Genomic DNA, 24,052 nt, shown 5'->3' with positions numbered 1-24,052 from the left:
TATAGCAGAGAGAACTCCACCCAAGATTCTGTGATAATCTATATGGGAAAAGAATCTCAAAAAGAATGGACTTTGTTGTACAGCAGAAATTACCACATCACAGTAAATCAACTATACTTCAAAAAAAACTTAAACACCAATAATAAAGTCTTCTCCAATTTTAAAAACTCATTATGACAATAACACAGTAAGTGAAGAGGGAGACAATGCATTAAAGAATTTAAGATCCTCTCAATTTAAGAAAATTGGCAAAGGTAACAAGGTACATTTTGCTACATGTATGCTAAAATCACTAAGGTGACCTCCAAAAGCTTTGTTAAAAAAAAAAAAAAGGTATAGCTAACAAGTTAATATAAAGAAAAACATGCAATTTGTATTTCAAATAAAGTCAGAAGAGAAAAAGCACAAAACAAGTTGGACAAACAGAAAACATACAGTAAGAAGGTAAATATAACACTCAATATATTGTGATGTGTGAAAACAGCAGAAGTTCCTAAAATTCTCCCCCCCACAAAAAAACAACAAAGTCAACCCTCCCTCCCCCACCAAAAAAAGAATCAGGAAAAAAGGGACAAATATGTGAAGTGATGGAAATGTTATTTTTTTTGTTTTTTGGGGTTTTTTTTTTTTTTTGTCTTTTCTAGGGCAGCACCTGTGGCATATGGAGATTCCCAGACTAGGGGTCTAATAGGAGCTGTAGCCACCAGCCTATGCCAGAGCCACAGCAGTGCGGGATCCAAGCCAGGTCTGTGACCTACACTACACCACAGCTCATGGCAATGCCAGATCCTTAACCCATAGAGCAAGGCCAGGGATTGAACCTGCAACCTCATAGTTCCTAGTTAGATTCGTTAACCACTGAGCCATGAGGGGAACTCCGGAAATGTTAATTAATGCAATTGTGTGAATCTTTTCACAATGTGTATCAGCTCTTCCTATTACACATTTTAAATATGTTAAAATTTTATTTGTCAATGTATATTACTAAAATTAAAAGAAAATGATGTTATATGTTCAGGGAAAAACATGGTAATTATATTACTGTGTATATAAAAGTGTTACTTTTTACAAATTACATTGAGTATTTTCCTTGTAGGTCATTTTTTTTATGATAATATACCTTTTGATCATAGCCACAATAAGTATCAGATACTCTAATTAGAATTAAACACTTCACTAGTAACAGGCATAAAATCAATTGCTAAAACTATAAATATATTAATGTGAAATGTGTAACAGAGAGGCATTTCTAAACTTTTTTTTTTAAATAGACATACTTATCCCAACCAAGAGTTCCTATCTCTTCAACAACACTTGAGTAGAACTGGGGAGGAGGAGGTGGTACATATAGCTCTTGTTTATTCTTTAAAGCAGCTTCCTATTTAAAAGAAAAAACAAAAACAAAAAAAACAAATCAGCTGTGGAATGTTAGAAAATGAATAATTAGTACCTGTTACAAAACACAACTCCATAATCTTTGTGACTATCATGTTTTGTGATTATCTATTATTTTTATAGAAAATCCAGCTGAATGATTTCCCCTTCTCATAAAAAAAAAAGACATGAACAAGTTAAAAGACTACACTGAAGGTTATGTAAAAATGTCGATTATTATACTATACAAGCTTAATGAGACTTTACTATTCTCCTAGAATATTATGCCTCTCAGAAATTATTTTTTTAAATTAAAAAAAAATTATCCTTTAAGGCTTCATTATTTTTCTACCCCTGTGGATATAATGTTTGATAGAAATATGTACAAAGCCTATGTACACAGCCTTGAATGATATATTTGTACACCATTATGAATCACATTCTTACAAAACAAAAGCCTTTCATTTGGTACAATAAACACTTAACCGGTTAATTTCTCTCACTGACTTACATTCTGTATTACTCTCAGAATAATACAGAATGTGTGTTTTACTGTCTATCTGGCTAAATCACAGTTCCTTTCCCTGCTAAGCCCACCTACATTACCTTTAAGATGGTTTATGTTCCTCCAAACAAAATTAAAATTTGCATTCTACAAATCACAAAAATCACTAGAATTGCAGAGGCTCAAAATTAGCAATTGCTTCAAAAGGTGCTAACCTAGGCAAATACCTTATTTAAGAAGTAAAAATATCCATGAATTACAGATGTTAAATAGTCTAGATTATCAAAAGGTATTATAAAAATAAAGTTTTTAAAAACCAGATTAAAAACAAAACCAGAAGGAACAAGTATAAAAATTATAAATATTTTGATAGATGAATAAAAATTTATACTTTTTGTTAGGTTAAGTATATACTTGTTAATCCTTCTTCCTGTTTTTTAAACAAGGATAGGAGACTATTGAGTTAACACAAGAACAGATTTTTACAAAACAGATTTCAAAAATCAAGACTACTTACTGAAACCACTTTAATATTCTTCTACATCTACTTTAGGAAAAGAACAAAACCATGAAAGCAGGTTTGTAAAACTCAGAATGTCAACCTGAATTAGAAGGGAAGTTCCTAGAAGACAAAATGAATGCTTTCTTTTCATAAACTAAATACCTACAGTTGTATGTAAATAGCCTGATGGTCCATAAAAATAAATCTGTACTATTAAGATTCTCCTGTTACTAATAATACTAAAACTGACGTCAGTATAGTTCTTCTACTTATACATGGAACAGCTACACAGTGTTTCTTTGGAATTTTTTTAAAATTCAAAAATATTAACTACTACTATTTACATAGTTAAGGTAGAAATAAACTTGGATAATAATAACAATGTACTTTAATCCTTAGGCTTATGACATTGGTAAACTCTACCTTCTACCTTGGGCCAGACAAGTTACTCCTATTCCAGGACCATCAAAGAGAAAAGGGTAAAGACAGAAGCAAAGCAATCTTTGTGGAGAAAGAAACAAAAGGTTCACAGTAGCAAGAACACAGGCTTTTACAAAGGTTTTAAATCCTAACGTTAAACATTCCCAAGTTTTGAGGCCTTAGGCACTCAGTGACTCAGCTCTAAAAAAAGGAATGAAATAATTTACTTTGCAGGTTCTTTTACAACATAATTGTTCATGTATTAAATATATATACACCAACCTCCTACCATATGCTTGGTTATTACTAGGAAACTTCACGGGAGGTTTAACAAAATTTCCTGAATAAGTTCAACAGCTATGATTTGATTTGGGCAACATTCTCAATACTTTCACCAGTATATTAAATGAACCCTACTACTAACAACAAAACCCAATAAATACATGAATATTACTTGTTTTTTAGGTTTACTGTCATAAATGTGCAATAACATCACCAGTTCAGTCCATAACTTCTTTAGGAAACTAAAACATATCTTTTTTAAAAAAATGGAATAAGAAATATACTGAATAGAATATTGTGAATCAAATCAATCGCAGCATAAATATGGTTTTTTACTCAGGTTTCCCTTAGTCCTATTTGTATAGCTTATCAAAATTATGATAAAAAGATAAAAGAAACCTTTCAAACTTTTGTCCAATGTAAAGGAGATATAAATCAAAATATCTTTGCCTCTTCACCTTACCTTTTTTTAAGGTTATCATGTCGTGGCCTTTGACAAAATTTATGAGTTTTGATAGTCCATATCAATTAGGATTTACAAAATTTGTAAGTCAAAATTTAAACTTTACAAACTGATTTTATACTCTTTATTTTGATCCCAAACCCAAATCATGTGGTTGTTAAAGGATTAAAAAAAAAAGGACTCAAAACAAATCTAGCAACTAGGTGAGCTCTCAATATGTGGCAGCTGCGGCTAACAATAAAAGGGCCTCACAAAGAACCACCAAGAAATATCGAATTGCTCTCAGTTGTTAGTAGCAATATATTGATACTGTAATTTGATAAAGAAATATTTCATAAATACAGGAAAAGCCGAAGTAAAACATAACAAGTAAAAACATAATAAAGTAATAATTATGTTAATATTAGAAAGGAACATATTCAGATTTAAGAGGAAAGAGATGCAAGCATAAAATCAAACAGGTAAAATCCCTATAATACCAAATTTGAGTTGAAAATACTGAAATCAATTCAGGATTAAGTATTTTCTTTCTAAAAAGCATTTTTTCCTAGCTTTGTCCACTGAGAAGTCCTAGAAATGATAGTGATGAACACTCCGGTTTTGAGACGGTGGCCTCTAAATACCATTTCCTACCAAAAAACCACAGCTCTTTGGAAAAATAACTGATGACAGTTCTATGACAGGATGAGTTAATGAAACTGGGGCAACTGATGTCATAAAGCAAAGCTCGAGCAGTGTTTTAAAAAAACTCAGAGTTCCCGTCATGGCGCAGTGGTTAACGAATCCGACTAGGAACCATGACGTTGCGGTTTCGATCCCTGGCCTTGTTCAGTGGGTTAACGATCCGGCGTTGCCATGGGCTGTGGTGTAGGTTGCAGACGCAGCTCAGATCCCGCGTTGCTGTGGCTCTGGCTTAGGCCAGTGGCTACAGCTCCGATTTGACCCCTAGCCTGGGAACCTCCATATGCCGTGGGAGCGGCCCAAAGAAATAGCAAAAAGACAAAAACAAATAAATAAATAAATAAATAAATAAAATTTTAAAAACTCAAGAGCCAACATGAAAGAGCTTATTACACTGACCCAAAATGGTACAATTTAAGCACTGAAAAATTAATGATTAATACTAAAAAAAAAAAATCATGTTCCCTTTGAGTTGCTAGGTACCAACTCATTATTCTAATAATTGATTTTTTTATAAAAGGAAAAAGGACAAGAGCAAGCACTTATCCTCTCTCTCCAGTATGAGCTACACCTCAAATTAACCAAATAATTGATGAGGGGACATTCTTGTCTACAGATTTTTAGCTAATAAATGTAGGTAGCGGATTTTTTTAAAATTACCACCTGCAACCCACAATGAAATGGAGTAGGCAGAGACCACCATTGGAAACTAAAATCATAAGGTGATAGGCTCATGGGAAACTTCATATTGGGTGGATCTTAACCTATTGATCAATCTTAACTCTACTAAAACGAGAGCTATCAGACAGACATGTGCCTCATGATACAAAGTAAGAAGTACAGAGCAAAAAAAGTAATCTTACCAGAACAAATGAACCCACATTTGTTAATATCCCTAGATTTAACTGCCAGATTACAAAAAAAGGTAGAAAAATGTAAAAAAAAAAAAGCCATGAATATCTAATAAACCAAATACAAAATGTAGGCAATTTTATAGGACCCATAACGTAGTAAAAGGGTTAGAAAACAAATTCTTACCAAAACCATCTTCAATTCCATCATGAAGCTCATTAGATCAGGAGAGTGTTGCATTCTCTAGATAAAAACAATTTATCTCCAATTAATTTCATGTGTCATGCACTGAAACTGAAATAAAAATCAAGTCCATGTGAATATGACCCCAAAAAAGAATATTACCTGTATGTATCTCTTAAAAGTGTAAGAACTGCAGTACTGGTCATTAACCCTACTATTCCTACTGATGTCATTCTGAAAGAGTAATTACAGCCCTCAAATCTACTTTAGTGAGATATACTGAATTATTTCAGAATGTCACTTAAAATCTCACACACCCCTCTTTTTCTTCAGCACTGATTACCATGAAGTTTAGAAAATCTAGCAAACCACATGACTATTCCCGTCATGGCGCAGTGGCTAACGAATCCGACTAGGAGCCATGAGGTTGCGGGTTCGGTCCCTGCCCTTGCTCAGTGGGTTAACGATCCTGCGTTGCTGTGGCTCTGGCGTAGGCCAGAGACTACAGCTCCGATTAGACCCCTAGCCTGGGAACCTCCATGTGCCGCGGGAGCAGCCCAAGAAATAGCAAAAAGACAAAAAAAAATAAAATTAAATTTAAAAAAATGGAGTGTCAAAAGCAGACTAAATATATAAATGAAGCAAATGTATACAGTTTAAAAATCTAACTAAAGCAATGAATAATGAATGATAATACTATTTTAATTTTTTCTCTGATATAGACTACCTATTAATGTTAATTTTGTCCTTTCACGACTAACCTTTATTAATTCAAAAGGAGTCAATCTTTATTTATTTATTTATTTATTTTGTCTTTTTAGGGCCATACCCACAAGCATATGGAAGTTCCCAGGCTAGGGGTCAATACAGAACAGCAGCTGTGGGCCTACACTACAGCCACAGACAATGCCAGACCTGAGCTGCGACCTAGACCACAGCTCACGGCAACACTGGATCCTTAACCTGCTGAGTAACGCCAGGAATCAAACCCGCATCTTCATGAATACTAGTCAGATTTGTTACTGCTGAGCCACAACGGGAACTCCAAAAGGAGTCAACTTTTCAAAGATGTAAAACCATCAAAATAGAACTACAAAAACAAAATAACTTCTGAGGTAGAATAGATATTTAAATGTCATGGCTCCATTTCCTAGAAACTTTTGATTGTTAAAAGAAATTAACTATAAAATAAATGAAAGCAAAAAAAGTTATTTCTAGTTTTTTTCCTAGATAAATCTCTACATCATTTCTCTGCTTGAAATCAAAATAATGTATTTTTGTTATTTTTGATCCACTGCACTACCACCACACGATTCTGAACAAAGATGATGTATAAATTCACCGTTCTTAGATGAAGAAAATAATAATCTAAGATGTATCAATACATGAGACATGATTCACAACTTAACATAGCTTTGTGTGGACATACATCTGTACAATATGTGACTTTCCTTCTTCTATATATTATTTCCCCCATAGTTTATTAGAGATGAGTAATAAATTATACCCAAGGTGTGCAAACTACATCTCAGAGGCTAAATCCAGCCCAACAACTGTTTTCAGAAATAGAGTTGTAATGAAATGCAGCTACACCTATTCATTTACCTCTTGTAAGACTGCTCTGGTGCTACAGGGGCAGAGTTAAGTAGTTAAGACAGATCTTAGGGTCCACAAAACATGAAAAAATCTATTATCTGGCCTTTTACAGAAAAAGACTGCTAACCCCCGGCCCATATTTACTCTAAGTTAAAAATGATACAAGAAAAAAAAAAGTAATATTTACCTGCACTTTTGGAATAAAACAAAGACTCTAATATTGGGTTCTACATGACCAACTGGAGGAAATTAATAAGTAATTGGGACAGTTTTCTAGGCATCTTCCTGGTGAATTGGTAGAGAAAAACTTTTATAGATCTTAGTCTTCATTATCAAGTTTTCTTCAAGCTATTTAGGTCTCTCAGATTCATTTCTTAAACCTTGGTATATATAACAGGCACAGTGGAGGGGGTAGCAGTGAAGAGAAAATAGAAATAATTAAAACATCTCCTTAAAAATCTGCTGTAATTATATTGCCAGCAATGACACCCTACGTTCTGCAAATCAAATAGTTTATCTCCTATATTTCTTTGTGGTTCAGTACTACTTTAAGTGATAATGATTGTCATTGTCACTTATGATAAATAATAACCTGTTAAAGATAGAGAAACTACAGGAAATCAGGAAAAACAAATCAATAAAACATCAAAAGAAAGGCAGTTCTACCAACGTTTATTTTTCTACAAGAGGCATTTCATTATTTTCAGTTGCTTTGGTAAGTAATTTTTTGTTTCTATAATCTTTAAAGGAATTTTCAGGTAGAGGAACCTAAACATTAAGAATAACTGCATTTAGTTGGGGAAGTGGGTGAAGTAGGTTAAGAATGTCAAAAGCACAAACTTAGTTATAAAATTTTAAAAAGTAAATAACTGAATCAATCCTGTCTATATCTCACCTATGCTGCCTTTACATCCACTCTCATTACATATGCATACATGATCCTAAATGATTTCCACCTCACCTTTTCTGTTGCTAATCTTAAACTACAATCACATTTTTGCCACAGATATCCTACAACTCCTAAATGGGTCCTGGGGTTTTTTGGGGGGGTTTTTTTTGTTTTTTGTTTGTTTTTTGGTACCTCCATTATTCAGTCTCAACAGAAAAATCACCCAAAGAGTGATGGATGTGGCATAATGTGTGCATTTAAAGAAAAAAAAATCACTCAAAATGCAACAGATATTAAGATGGTATACATATTTGAAGATCCTAAAATCTCAAAGATGGAAATCAGTTTCAACACAAATGCTGCCTGAAGATGTGCTGAGAATTCTGAGATAGGAAACATTTTAAATAAAATATGGATCCTTAAAATATTTGATAGAGATGCAACACAAAATTCCACAACTACTAAACCAGTTTGCTTTTAACAATTTGCAAAACAGGTCTTTAAAAAAGAATGGATTTAGTCATTTCTCACCCTCACTTAAAACATAAACCTTTTAAAGTACTTACCTGTTGTACTACTTGATGATACCCATTAAGTATTGTTCTCAGCTGCCAACTACACAGCAATCTAAAATTTTAATGGAAAAAAATGGTTTGTTCATTGTTTAGAATTAAAAGGAAAAAACTTGTTTGTATGCTAACACAAACATGTACATACATAGAAAAGAATGACAAGCATAATTCTGACAAGTTAATAAAATTTTTACCACTGGTACTGTTGATAATCATGCCTTCAAACTGTTGATACTAATTTTATTATTTCAAAATATAAATAACTGCAATCAGCAAATGACATGCAAAAAAAAAAAAAAAGTAGTACTCTTTTTTTTTAACTTTAACTTATCCAAAGCAAAGTTTTCTACTGAGTTGGATTCCAAAGCAAAGTTTTCTACTGAGTTGAATTCCAAAGCAAAGTTTCCCACTGAGTTGGATTCCAAAGCAAAGTTTTCTACTGGGCTGGATTCCAAATCAAAGTGTTCTGACTTGGATTCTTCTCCAAGGTAGGTTAAATAAAACCAACAGTCTTGATCATAATATACAGAACTTATATTTGAGAAAGCGTATGTAGCACCTTAATCTTCCAATTCCAAAAGAAGGACACATACTTGAAATTCTGTAAGCAGTGATTAAGTTAATATTCATTTATTTATTGGTTCACCTCGGCTGTGCTCTCAACATTGCTGGGTAGGTCACTGAAGGAACTCGTTTATGTACCTAGCCTCCCCAAGTTTTCCCAACCATGGCCTTTTCAAATCATCACGCTCTCTCCATTCCAGGTCTGTACACCCACATTCCCACTACTACTTCCTATCAGAAAGGCAACTGCCCAGGGGAAACAGCCTCTCCAAATTTACTTTCCACCCCCTTGCCACCAACTCACTACATCATTTCATTAGCTATCACTTTACTGTGGTATCCTTAACTTTCTGTCATTTTTTGCTCCATCATATATTAACTTGTTCAAACAAATCTCTTTAAAAAAAAATAAAATAATTTTAACTCTTCCTTGCCGGCGTACCCTTCTCTAGACACTCCTGCTCATCAAAGCAGTTTACAGGGTTTGCATTTTCTTTCTGCCCACTTACTCCAAAACAAGCTGACTTCAACCACTACATGAAATGTATGCAATCTAACCTGATTCCTTCTCAACAGTCTGCAACATTAACCACTCCCTCTTTCAGCTTCTCTTTCTTTGGCTTCAGCAAGAACGGTCCAGATTTTCCTGTTACTTCTCTGGTCAGTCCTTAGTCTTCTCTGAGGATCCTATTTAGCAGTCCTTTAAATGTTGTTAATACCCTCAAAATTTTGTCACTGGCTTTCTTTTCTCATTCTATACACAGGCACCAGAAAGTCTATCCATACTCACAACCTCAAATCCCATGTCTACTGTGACTTCCACATGCATCTCCATTCCAAGTCCATGTTCAAGTTCCACACCAAAACACTACTACCAAAAATCTCTTGATATTTCACATAGGCATGTCTTAAAATCATTCCTCTTCTACCTTCATCAAAGACCTCTCCTCTAGCTTAGCGATCTGAGTTAGGAACTGGGAAAGCATCCTCCACTCCACTTTCCTTATCTCCCACTTCCAATCAGTCACAAAATCCTGTCAGTTCTACTCCTGTTTCTGGATTCTTCCTCCTTTCCTACTACCCCCAGAGATATTTAGGAGTAGAAATGAGATTTGGGGTGCTACCTAAATTTCTAGCCTCATCTCCTGACATTCCTTCAAGGGCTCTCCTTACCAACAACCCATGCTGACACCTAATTTATATTAGGACAGAACTCATAATAATGTAGGTTTCCCACGACTGAATATATATATAATTAACATCAGTCAAAAGTTGGAAAGAAAGTTTTCCAAGTCTTTTGTATTCTCCAAAATATTCTCCCTTGTTAGTAAAGTCTACACCAATTGCCGTATACTGCTTTGAATTTTAAGAAAATTAGAGAAGGTGCTACCTTTGAAAAGCACTTCAGCACCAGGGAAAATCACTTACAAAGCACAATGATTTGAAAAAAATGAGAAATGTTTCTGGTTGACTGATAAGCATTTTAAACAGAACTCTAATGAAGCATTTTAAACAGAACTCTAATGACTAGAATCAACTTATTCCAGATTAATGATTGCTCATCCACCCCCCACCGCCATATCCCCAGAGTATATGTAACATTACCTTGCATTTCTCAATTGTAAATCTTTGGGCAGCAATATTTTAAGGTGGAAATCTCTTCCCTATGGAAAATATTAAGAAGGGTGACTCAAAGTTTCATCTTTTACTTAAAGAGAAGTCAAACAGAACCACATAGAAAAAGCAACATTTTCCTGTATTTTCTAAGGTATCAACTTTATCCAAATACTTGTTAAAATATAAGCAACAGAATATTGCATTTGAAGGAAAATAACTCAGAATTGTCAGAAACTTGGCAATTACTGGGTAAGCAAAACTCTAAGATAGGATTTTGTTTTTAAAGAAAACATCACTCACATAAACACAAAAAATACTAAGAAATTGTTGTCACTTACATAAACACAAAAAATACTAAGAAAATGTTAATGTAGACCTAAAGAAGAAATTTAAGTGTTATTTCTTAGTAAATAAGTTTATGGGAAAGTAAATTCCTTCAAATTTCTTCAACTATAAAAGGAAAAATCATATTAAAAATTACAAATATATAACAGACTTCACATTTGTAATTTTCCAAATTTAAAGAGTAAAAATTGAAATAATCTAAATACACAAATATTTTCATAAATCAGAGTATAATAAATCACTAAAATATGAAGTTACTTATTTTCATTTAAATATTCACAACCATACATTTGAAAAAACCAGATTTTACTCGAGTCTTTCTAAGGAAAGAAGGACAGGTCTGAGAAATACATTCAGTTTTACTTTCTTGAGAAAGTGAATGGGTAAGCAGCTTAAACTTTGTACCTTAAACAGGATAACACACATGAAATCTGAGCAAAGGTAAGCAGAAAAAGACAAACAGAAATATAATCTTTTACTCCAACAGTATAAAATGAAAGAGAGTAATAAAATTCTTGAAAAACAATCACCACGAGAATTTTAGCACATTCTCCCTCAAAGCGGTTTCAAAAAATAGAGGAATACAATTAAATGTACCCCATAACCTTTACTTTCATGGTAATATTGCAGTTCTGACTTTCATTACATTTAAATGTCCTTTTAAAAAAATGAAACAAAATGTACTACTGACCTTTTCAAAAGGTCAAGTAACAATAATTCACTATTTCATTAAAGCACTAAAAGGTATTATGTAGTAACTTTAACCTAACTTTATAGACATCCCACACAAGGTGTAAGAGCAATCTGGAATTCAAAATTTACATGAAAAATAGTAAAAACTACTCTACTGATCTGTTATGTCAAAGAATAAAATTCCAAAGTCCCTTATTTGCAAAATCCAACCACTTTAAAAGGTCAAATGCCATGTCACATGCCATAATACTTTTGATTCAAGAAAATGTCCAAAATAATTTTTTCTATGCTTTAACTAAAAATAAGATAAACTGCTCTCATGAAGCAGATTTTCCAGGCTTATAAGGAACAAAAGTAACTGAATGTTTGCTAAATCTGAATCTCTCTACATACTGTCCCAAAAACTTACATACATCAAAACTAAGGACAAGCAGTATCACAAAAAATCCCATTCTTAGGCATAATCAGAAGAAAGCTAACACTATAAACTATAAAATCACCTGTAAAAAGAAAAATATAAACCACTTCCCAGTGGTTTCCACTCTGGGCCTCCCACATCAAGTTCTTTTAGAGAGCTAGGGGATTTGGGGTGGTGGTGGGGGAATATATGCATGGAAGACAGAAGAGGAGACTGCACTACCTATGAAAAAAAAAAAAATAAAGACTTCTGGTAGATTAAAGCACTGACTACAGGGAGGGGACTTACTATGGTAAAAGACAGGTAGAGATAGCCTTAGGAAACTGGGTGTTGGGAGGAAAAGGTGGTAAGTATGGGAAATTTAGGATCTTGTACAACAAAATAAAAACACTCAATTCCTCCTTCAGCACGACCAAAAAAAAAAGTTCATCCATTAAGTAAACTACCCTTTGCTTCACTAATAGAATAGGGTATTTTGGAATGAGGAATAAATTATTGCAAACAGCCAACTTTTGACAAACACAAAGACAATGTCTTCATCATAAGAGAAAAAATATCTCAGGTAATGACAATCCCCCGATGTAAACAAAAACCACAAGGCAGAAACAAATCACAATACTGAATTATCTATTATTTGGTGAGCATATGCACCTAGATTCAGAAAAATAAAACTAAGAATGGAACTGAAAAAGATAATATTTAAATGGAAGAATAAACTGTAGGTGCTCAAAGAAGAACACAGTAAAATAAAAATTTCATGAGAAATAAAAAAGGCCAAAAAAGACCAAATGAGAAAAAAATTACAGACCATCTGAGAAAAGCAGTTGAAGTGGAAAACAAGCCAAGAAAACCTAATATACTAATAATTGGAGACCTTCAAAAGTAAGACAAAATATTAGAAAATAATATTTTTAATTACAATCCAAGTATAGTTTCTAGAAATTCACATATTGAAAAGGACACTGGACATTGAGAAATGACATATATCTTAGCATATGGACTTAAAGTCTGTAGCTTCTAAGAGAAACAGGATAATAATGCCATTAGACGCCTGAAAGCAAGATTTTTTTTTTCTAACAAAAGCAACAATGGAATAGAACTTTTCAGAATCTGAGTGTAAATGTTAACTAAATAATACATAAATCAACATTGCTTTTAAGAATCTCTAAAAGAACTTCTGCTTCTAGTCATGATGGAACAACAGGGAAGAATTTACCTTCCTACATTAACTAAAAAATTGGACAAACTATATGAAATGATTTTTCAGACATCAAACAATAGGCACTATAGGACAATGATCCTTGAAAGGCAGGCAATATAGGACAGTGGTCCTTGAAAGGCAAACAAATAAAAAAAGTCTCTACCTAGCCAGCCTGGAGAATTTTCAGGCTGCAGGACAAGGATGGAAAACCAAATAGAGCCTAAAATTATCTCTGATTTGAGAAGACAGGGTTAAGAGAGGATAAGGCATGCAGAATTCACAAGGTATGGTAATTAAGAGGAGAGAAATTCATGGAGAAGAGAGAACTACACAGAGAACAAATCTAGAAAACTTCAGAGGATTCCTCAAAAGGAGTCTTCAGCTGAGTATCGATTGCCATATAGATGTGAGAAAACTACCCAATGCTGTGGGAACATGACAATGTCTCCTGGAGCTCACGCAAGACTGAAAGAAGTCATGCTCTGACCAGCGAGAGTGGAAAACCTTGTACTACAAGGGCTATTAAAGGAGTGCCCTTGTGTGGCAGCAGGTTAAGGATCTGGTGTTGTCACTGCAGTGGCTCAGGAGATTGCTTGGGGAGGGGTTTAATCCCTATCCCTGACCTGGGAACTTCCACATGCCATGGGCACAGGAAAAAAAAAAAAAAAAAAAAGAGGTATTAAATATAGTACTCGGAAAAATGTTGCCTCAGTGAGAGCAAAATTACTCTAGGCCTAGGTCTGTTCTATTTCTGCCTAACAAAGTTTAAAAGCAAACCTCAGAATGATCAAACTGTTCCCAAGCAATTTAACTGTAACTTAGAATCATATCTTAAGAATATTTGAGACAATAAAAATATCTATCACCCAACAGGCAGAACACACAATGTATGTCATTCAATCAAAATATACCAGATATGCAAAGAAGCAGGAAAATAAGATTCATAATGAAAAGATAAACAAATGCAAAAATGGCAGATAGAGGTGCTCCCCAAATATAAGCAGTTATAACTACACTATGTATGTTCCAAAGATGGCATTCCCATTGTGCGCAGCAGAAATGAAATCCAACTAGTTACCATGAGGTTGCAGGTTCAATCCCTGGCCTTGCTCAGTGGGTTAAGGATTCAGTGTCGCTGTAAACTGTGATGTAGGTCGCAGACATGGCACACATCCTGCATTGCTGTGGCTGTGGCCTAGGCCAGCAGCTGTAGCTCTGATTCAACCCTTTGCCTGGGAACCTCCACAGGCCACAAGTAAGGCCCTAAAAAGCACAAAGAAAAAAAAGCCTGAGTATGGTAAATAGATATAGGGAAGATATAAAGACCCAAACTGAAGGGATGAAAAATATGCTATGAAGTAGTCATTAATAGCAGATTAAACTCTGAAAAAAAAAAAATTAGTATACTTGAAACACAGAAATAAAAAACATTCAAAAGAAGCAAACACTGGGGGGGGGGGGGGGAATCAATGAATCATGGAACAGTTGAAAGAGGCTTAATATGCATGTACTTGGAGTGCCCAACATAGCAAAGAGGAAGGAAAAGAAAGAAACAATGAGTGAAGTTTTTTCCAAATTAAATGACAATACATACTCACAGATGCAAAAAATGCCATAATCCTTATGAAGGAAAAACATGAAGAAAACTACACCAAGGAACATCCTAACTAAACTGACAGAAATCAATGATAAAAAGAAAAATCTTAAAAGCAGCCCAAGAGAAAACACACACTACTTACAGAGAAACAAAGATAAAAATAGTAGAAATTTCTCATAGGTAATAATGCAAAACAGTGAAGCAACATCTCTAAAGCATTAAAAGAAAAAAGTCAACCTCAAACTTTATACTCAAAGTATCTTTCAAAACACCAAATAAACAATTTCTGAAACATAAAACAGCTGAAAGAATTCATCAGTAGTAGACATACAAGAAATGTTAAAGGAAGGAAGTAGATGAAACAAGGTGGAAATCTAGATATAGAACCAAGAGTATCAAACTGTAAATATACAGGTAAATACAAGACACTTTTTCTAATTTTTTAAAAACCTCTTTAAAGGATAATTGACTGTGCCAAAGCTGGAATAATTTAAGCATCAAATAAAGTAGTATAGGATTATAACTCAAAATATAAAATATCTGTAAGTTCATAGTGACATAAATGACTGAATTAAGAAATGAAAAAATTTCCCATACAGAAGAATTCCAGATAAATTACAGCTGACCTTTGAACATGGGTTTGAACTGTTCAGGTCCTCTTATACATGGATAGTTTACAATACATACATACTATAGTACTATAAGATACACAGTGATTGAAAGTAGACTATAAGTTATCTGTAGAATTCCAACTATGTGGGGGGTGGAGCTCTTAACCCTAGCATTGTTCAAGGGTCAACTGTACATAAACACTCCACCTGAAAGGAGGGGGAGCATCAATTCCCACCTCTTTATGAGGGATGCTCATAGTGACTTCCATCCAAAGAGGGGGGAAAAGATTAACTTCATGGCGGAAAAACCTGACAAACACTACTACGGCCAAGTGACCAAGGTCAACATCAACAGTCATAAATCATATTAATAACATGTACCCTTGATAAGATGTGATGAAATGGTACTTAAATTTTGTGATGTCCCTCTCAAAAACCCATAACCCCAGTCTAACCATGAGGGAAAAAAATAAAATAAATAAGACAAATCCTAGTAAAGTAGTATCCTACAATATACTTGACTAGTACTCCTCAATTAAGTTGGTCACTTCACAATAATAGAGGAGTCAGGGTCTTCAAAAACAAGTCTAAGAAACCATCACAGCTATGAGAAACTTAAAGAGACATGGTAACATGCTATCTTGAATGGGAATCCAGAACAAAAAGGTTATTAGGTAAAAACTAAGGAAATATGAATAAAATGTGGAACTCAATGATAGTGGTTCATTAATTATAACAATTATACCATACTAATGTAAGATGTTAAGAATAGGACAAACTGTATAAGTAGATAGAACATGGAAACTCTGTACCATCTGCTCAATTTTTCTGTAATGCTACACTGTTCTTAAAAAATTAAAGTCTTAAGATTAAAAAAAGATAACTGACTGCTTAAAAGAAAGTTAGCAGTGTATTGAGAAATTTATAAGATAAATAAAAATAAAATATACAACAAAAATAGCACAAAAGCCAGGAAATAAGAAATACAAGTAAACTGTTTTGTAGGATTCTTACAATATAAGGGAAGAGGTATACTTATAATTAAAGATGCATATTGTAAACCCTAGAGCAAACACTAAAAAAAGAGACAAAAATAGCAAATACTTAAAAAAAAGTAATAAGATGACAAGAGTTAAATAATAAACTCGTGAAATGCACAAATAGGAAAAGAAAAAATACATAAAAACAAACAGCAAGATATAAGATTTGAACCCAATGATATTAATAATCACGTTAAATGTAAATGGTTAAATACCCCCAAGTAAAAAACAATGATTGTCAGACTGGATAAAAAAGCAAGGCCCAGCAGTTTGCTTGGTGGCTCAGTAGATGAAGGATCCAGTGTTGTCACTATTATGGCATGTGTTTGACTGCTGGCTCAGGAACTTGCACATGCCACAAACAAGATCAAAAAACATCAAAAACAAAAATAACAAAAAGCAAGGCCCGGAAGACATCCACTTTAAATATAAAGCTATATATAGGTACATATAATGAATTGAAAAACGATAAACCATGCAGACACTAATCAAAAGAAAGCTGAAGTCACTATGTTAGTATCAAAGAAATATATAGATTCCAAGGCAAAGGTTATTACCAAAGTAAAAAGGGTCATTTTACAATTATAAAGAGTCAGTTCTGCAAGAATGCTTACAATCATAAGTTTATGTATCTAAAGAACTTCAAAATATGAGGAAAAACTTGTAGAAATGAAAGAAACTGAAAAATCAACAGTTATAAAGTAGTCCCACTTATCCACAGTTTCACTTCCTCCAGTTTCAGCTACCTGTAGCCAACTGAAAATATTAGATGAAAGATTCCAAAATAAACAATTCATACATTTTAAAGTATGCACCAGTTTAAGTAGTATAATGAAATCTTGTGCTGCCATACTCCATACCACCCAGGACTTGAATCATCCCTTTGTCCAGAGTACCAGCCCATTAGTCACTTAATAACTATCTTAGTAGTAAGATGAATTATCTAGTATCTCAGTGTTTATGTTCAAGTAACTTATATTTTACTTAATAATGACCCCAAACCCCCCAAGAGTAGCAATGCTGACAATTTACACATTCTCTCACTGTACCTAGTTTATAAAGGTTATATGTTAACCTTAACATAGATATGAATACCTGGGGAAAAATAATAGTATATATAGGATTCAATACTATCTACTATTTCAGGCATGCACTGGGGGCCTTGGAACATATCCCCTGCAGATAAAAGAGGACTAAAGTAGTTAGAAATTTCAATATCCGCTTTCATTAACTGAACAAATAGAAAAACTGCAAAGACTCTGTAGAAAACCTGAAGAGCATTATGAACCAATTTGACTTGACATTTATAGAACACTCTACCTAACAGCAGCATAATGTACATTTTTTTCAAGTATACACAGAACATTTACCAAAACAGACCATATTATAGGCCATAAAAGAGTTCCATATAATTTTAAAGAATTCAAATCACACAAATTATATTCGGTGACTAAATGATAAATCAGTATCAAGAAGACATTTGGAAAATCCTCAAATTAGAAACATATATTCTTCTAAAGTAACCCATGAATCAAGGAAGAAATTAACAAGTATTTTGAACCAGAAAAAGTATATATACCAAAATCTGTGTGATACAGCTAACACCATCTGAAAGAAAATATATAGCACTAAACAACTGTATTTTAAAAGAAAAATGACTCATGATCAGTGACATAATATTCCACCCAAACAAACTAGGAAACTGAAGATCAGGAATGAATGAAACAGAAAAATAATGAAATCAAAAGTAGTTTCTCTGAGATCAGTAAAATTTGTAAGTCTCCATCCAGATGTATCAGGAAAAAAAGAGAGAAGTCACAAAATACCAGTAACAGAAATGGGGATGGGAGGTATCTTTGAAATATAATTTCTTTGATACTTCTACCTTTAAGTATTGGTACTTCATCTCCTTCTGAAATACGGATTGGATATGAGTCTTGATTTTGACAAAAAGAATAAAACATATGGAATTCCCATAGTGGCTTTACCGGTAACCAACCTGATGAGTATCCATGAGGATGAGGGTTTGATCCCTGGCCTCGCTCAGTGGGTTGAGGATCCAGTGTTGCTATGAGCTGTGGTGTAGTTCACAGATGCAGCTCAGATCCCATGTTGCTGTGGTGTAGGCCCACAGCTGTAGCTCCAATTGGACTCCTAGCCTGGGAACTTCCATATGCCGTGGGTGAGGCCCTGAAAAGAAAAGGAAAAAAAAAAAAAAAAAAGAGGGGGGATAAAAACACAAGTGAATTTGTAACTTTACAAGCTGATTAAGAAAAAAAGTATTGTGCAGCTTTGTGCTGATCTCTCTGTTTTAATACTCAATCATCGGGGGGAACTAGCTGCCATGATGTGATGACAATCAAACAACACTATGGAAGTCCATGTAGTGAGGAACTGAAGCTTCTATCAGGAGAAGTAAAAAACTTGAGGCTTCCAATCAATAGCTATGTGAATGACCAATCTTGGCAGCAAACCTTCCAACTCCAGTCAAGCCTTTAGATAAGAGACATCCCAGCCAAAACCTTTATAGCAAGTTCAGGAGGAACACTGATCCAGGGCCATCCAGCTAAGTCACATCCAAATTCCCGACCCACAGAAAAGGTGAGATAATGTTTTTTGGTTTAGGCCATTAAGGTATGAAACAGTTATGCACAAAAGGTAATGAATATAGGAAGCATCATTACAGATTCTAAAACCATTAAAACGATAATAAGAGAATTTAATGAACAACTTTTAAGCCAAAAAAGATTTAAAAACCTACACGAAATTAACAAAGTCCCTGAAGCAAATGAACCACCAAAGCTCACTTAAAAGAAAAACCTGATAATATGGAAAACACCTTCTTTTAATCACACATAGCTCACAAAAAATAAAATTTTTAAATGAAGAAGTTCCAGAGTAGAATTTTAACAAACATTACTAGTCACAATGCAATAAAACTAAAAACGACCAAAATAAAATGAAAAAAGGAAAAAAGACCTTCCATGAGAAAAATGTTTAAATCTGCTTTTAATAACTCTTGGGTACAATAAAACTACAAAATGAGTAGTTTTTTAACTTAAGTTCTAAAAAATGATTATAAAATACTACATATCAGCATTTACAGGATACTTTTAAAACAGTGAAAAAAGGAAAATGCAAAGCCTTAAAAATATTTCAATAAAAATGTGCTCTGACTGGCTAAACCTGGGACAATTTAAACATCAAACAGGGAGGTAAGAATTTTAATGTATTATTTTTTGAATCCATGAGCCTGATATAAATAAATAGGAAAATGGAAAAGCTACTTTTTTCTATCAGAGAATGCCAATTAATAAATAGGACAGAGTTAGAAAATCATCACTGGCAAACATCAGTTAACTAACTAATCATCACTGGCAAACATCAGTTAACTAACTAATCATCACTGGCAAACATCACTTAACTACAAGGTGGATGAGAAGAAGTGGAATATGATGCTCTGGAGTAGCTTCCTATAAGTACTTAATAATTAAGAAGGAAGGAGTTCCTGTCGTGGCGCAGTGGTTAACAAATCCAACTAGGAACCATGAGGTTGCGGGTTCAATCCCTGGTCTTGTTCAGTGGGTTGAGGATCTGGCGTTGCGGTGAGCTGTGGTGTAGGTTGCAGATGCGGCTCGGACCCCGCGTTGCTGTGGCTCTGGCGTAGGCCAGTGGCTACAGCTCTGATATGACCCCTAGCCTGGGAACCTCCATATGCCATGGGAGTGGCCCTAGAAAAGGCAAAAAGACAAAAAAAAAAGTAATAATTAAAGAGGAAAATCTGGCAGATGCCACCTTAAACAGGTGATCAGAGATAACACCATCAATGAGGTCTGCTGACATCACACACCCTGAAAAGGAACATAGCAATTCTGTGGCACAGCTACCAAAATTGTATAACCTGAATTTAATGATGAGGAAATATCAGTCAAATCTAAACTGAGGGACATTCTACCTAATGACCAATCTGTACTCAAAAATCGACAAGTTCATGAAAAACAGAGACTAAGGAATTATTCCAGATTAAAGAGACAGGACAACCAATGTAATGTGAGATTTTACATGAGATGATAGGAGGCTGGAAATGGGTATAAAACACATCATTGCAACTTAACAAAATGAGAATTTGGACTCCAGATTATGTAATGGTATTACCTTCTGATTAAATTTCCTTATTTTGGTCATTTTACTGTGGTAATGTATGAGTGTGTCTTTGTTCTCATAAAATATACACTGGAAGTATTTAGGAATAAGAAAGCACTATGTCTGTACCCTAACCTGAAACTGTTCACGAAAATAATGGGTATACACACCCACCCACATACACTCAGAATAACCAAATGGAGCAGATGTAAAATGGTGAGTCTCCTTAGAGGGTACACTCCAATTCTTCCTACAGCCCTATTTTTTTTTTATTATGTTTTTTCTTCATTTTGTATTAGAGAAGCAATTAGAAAATTCTTTTGTTGTTGTTGTAAGTTAAAGAGCATTTTTTTTTTTTTAATGATGGATGTCCCTTTCCCCTTGAAGGGAAACCTTGCTATTTTTCTGTAAATCTGAAATTATATTAGACAAACATTTTTAGGCAAAACAAGCTCCACCAAACAAAACAATGCTAAAATGTTTAGCTTAGGATTTCAACAAGCCACCTAAAACAGGTACAAATAAGAGTTATAGTTACAAGTATCATAAAAATATTTCATCTAATCTGAATTTTGATGACTACACATATTTTCTAAGAGGCTGTAGCAGATACAGACAAATATGAAATACTTTCCTTAAAATGCCTAAAATTAGGCATAACACACATAGTTCCTGATAAAAATGTTCCTGATTAAAATGTAATTTAATATCTCAACTTTTCGACATGTGAAAGTTTTCAGCTAGATAATTCAAGACCAATACTTCCAACTGAGAAAGGGAAAAGTGAACTAACTTTATACAGAGGTAGCAATGACTTTTAACCTCAACTTTGTGATGGGTACACAGAGTTTAAAAACAAATGAATTCCAAGTATAAGGTCTATAACCTTCAGTGTATCCTGATGAGTTCTACACCTAATATTCCTAGGGACAGGTGTAATTTTCACTTAGCAAGTGAATTTGATAATTCACTCAACATTTGAGAGGTTACTACATGTTTTGAAGAGACTTCAAAACTTATGCTAATTTCTAGAATGTGGCCCCTACCCTCAAAAAGTTATGTGTGCTGGTGGTGGAGGAGCACAATATTGAGTGTAGTGGTCAGGAAGCCGACTCTATACTCTTTAATTCTAACCTAAGGTAGCTTGGTGCAATGTGGAAAGGGAAAACCCAGGAGTAGAATCAGATAGCCTGACTTTAAGAGCGTGTGCTGCGAACATAGACAAGTAACTTAATCTCTGCACTTTCCAATGCCTTTATTTACTCAACTATAAAAAGAGAATAATGATTTTCTTAAAATTTCTGCCTCAAAGGGCTGAGGATTAAGTGAGATATTGTACCTGGAAAGCGCTTTGTAAACTTCAAAGCCCTACACGTGTTTACTATGTGTAATAAACTCCACAAGAGGCCACTTGCAATCAGCTAAGGTAATTAATTCGGCTGTCAAGATTTCCTACAAAAAATATCGCAGCTAGATGTCCTCGGGTCCACAGGGCTCTGCGTCGAGCCAAAATGAGGTTTTTCCTCCAAAACGATGTTCTTTCTACAGAAAACAAGAATAAGGTGAGCGCAGATTATCCTGTGACAGGCCTCCAACCTTCAAGGGAGTGAAGGATGTTAGAAAACAGGCAAGAAAAAAACTGACCAATTTAAAAAACAAAACCAAACTTTAACTGCGGGACAGACGCTGAATAAGTGAATTAGGAGGAAGGCAAAACTCAGCAAGGGGAGGGGACGAGGGGCGTGAACATGCGCCCCCGCCCCCTGCTCACTCAGCGCGCGCGGGTCTCCAAGCGTTCCCGCCGGAGCGGCGAGCGGCAACCACCTCCCAGGCGTGCCCGACCCCGGCGTGCCAGATCCCGATGCATAGTTGGCGGCGAGGGCCGGTTTCCTGCCACAGCCGCAGTTCTCGTACTTCTAGTCTCCGAGAGGGCCGCCCCTCTTAGTCCCCACTACTCCGAGCGTGTAACCCCTCCGGTCAGACTTCCAGGGGTGGGGCTGCACCGCTAGAGGGAAGCTCTCCTAGCAAAAGAGCATCTACCAGGGCGAGTACCTGAGCCGAAATGAATCCTTCATACACGGTTTTCGCCCGGTTCTGGGGCAGAAGCAGCGGGCACTGCCGCAGCAACCTCGCTTCCGTCTCCGCCATGGCCCGCGGTTCGTGGAAGCGCCAGGACCTGCGGCCGCTGGGCCCCGCACATGCGCAGTCCTGCCTGCGGCCAGGGCGCTGAGAGCGGAAACCAATGCCTTGGCGGGAAAAAAACCTCGAGGCTTCCAGGGGCGAAATCAAGATCTAGTGCTAGTCGTGACACCTGGGTTTAGGGCCAGTCAAGGTGGGCACAGCTGTGCAGGAGCAGCATTGGCCCCAACGGGAGGCAGGAGGGAAAATTGTTTTCAGGTTCAAGGTTCTGAACAAAAAGGAGCATTCTAGCCTTGGCTGTCCCAAGAGCCATTTTGGATACATACATTAATCCAGACTCGGGTCACCACCAGATTTGGTTCTGGTGTATTGCGCTCATAAATATTTAAGGCAAAATAGTCAGGAAAATTGCTGATGGACTTGAACCAAAGTTAACTTTTCTTTAACAACCCTTTCTACATATTTTTCTAACTTGAGAGTGGTAGTTATACATTTCCTTTTACTAAGGATTCATTAAGGAACTTGTTGATATTTACTGCACGATCATTTTAATCCAGTCAGTATTCAATACATTACGATTTGGGGCCCTAGTGTTTGCAAAGCATCATTGTAATATGCTACAGGTTGTGCAAAAATGAGTAATCTGTGTACCCTCCCATCTTTATTGCCCTCAAAATAGGCTTAGATTTCTTGAAGACTTAAAGCTTGACAAGAGTATTCTGTATGCTTCGGGAAAAAAGAATGTTGCAGTAATAGTTAAATATGAATTACACTGAAGCAGTAGTTCTCAAAATGTAATACTGGGGCCATCCGCATCATCTGGGGACTTTACAGAAAGGTGTATCTTCACCTTTCTCTCAGACCTAGGAAATCCCAAACTCTGGGCGTGAGGCTCAATCATCTGTGTTATAACAAGCCCTCCAGGTGTTTTGATACATTAACATGCACTCCAGGTGTTAAGGGTAAAGTTTGAGAACCTCCTCAGAGGCATGACATACTCTCTACTCAATTATGCAATTCATTTATTAAGGATGACATGCTGCATATTTTTGATGGGCATAAACTGAAGGCTGTACAATTGTAGGACCAACACAAAGATTATTAGGACATAGAGCCACTGCCCTCAAGGACTTTATAACTTATGTGTGAGCTAAGACCTTTGCTATTTCCAATACCTCAAACTTCCCCACCACAACACTTTCCCCATAAAACCTCTACCCTTTCTTCAAAGTCCTCAGCTGCTACCTTTTTTCAGGAAACTTTTATCTGCTGAAAATTATTGCTCTCCCTAATCACTTAGTATATATCGTAGTTCACTCTAGGTATTTATTAATTATTTACTAAATTAAATGACACCTGTTAGTC

General features: G+C 35.2%; 1 protein-coding gene across 2 annotated transcripts in view; it reads right to left on the bottom strand.

Moving 5' to 3' along the window:
• The window catches only part of FANCL (FA complementation group L), a 98,968-nt gene extending 76,210 nt beyond the window's left edge, over positions 1 to 22,758 (bottom strand). The window contains exons 1-5 of one of the 2 annotated variants that reach the window (XM_047782033.1): positions 22,601 to 22,758; positions 10,489 to 10,547; positions 8,314 to 8,374; positions 5,266 to 5,322; positions 1,278 to 1,378 (exon numbers count right to left, since the gene is read on the bottom strand). In XM_047782033.1, coding sequence (XP_047637989.1) covers positions 1,278 to 1,378; positions 5,266 to 5,322; positions 8,314 to 8,374; positions 10,489 to 10,547; positions 22,601 to 22,696 — 374 coding nt within the window. In that variant the 5' untranslated portion in view covers positions 22,697 to 22,758. Of the gene's footprint in view, positions 1 to 1,277; positions 1,379 to 5,265; positions 5,323 to 8,313; positions 8,375 to 10,488; positions 10,548 to 21,887; positions 22,091 to 22,600 lie in introns of those variants that run through there. The other variant, XM_047782034.1, reaches the window with a different exon arrangement.
• Between the last annotated feature and the right edge of the window lie 1,294 nt (positions 22,759 to 24,052).

Source organism: Phacochoerus africanus, chromosome 5 (assembly GCF_016906955.1).
Source record: "Phacochoerus africanus isolate WHEZ1 chromosome 5, ROS_Pafr_v1, whole genome shotgun sequence".
Lineage (NCBI taxonomy): Eukaryota > Metazoa > Chordata > Mammalia > Artiodactyla > Suidae > Phacochoerus > Phacochoerus africanus.
This window is presented reverse-complemented; position numbering and strand designations above follow the sequence as displayed.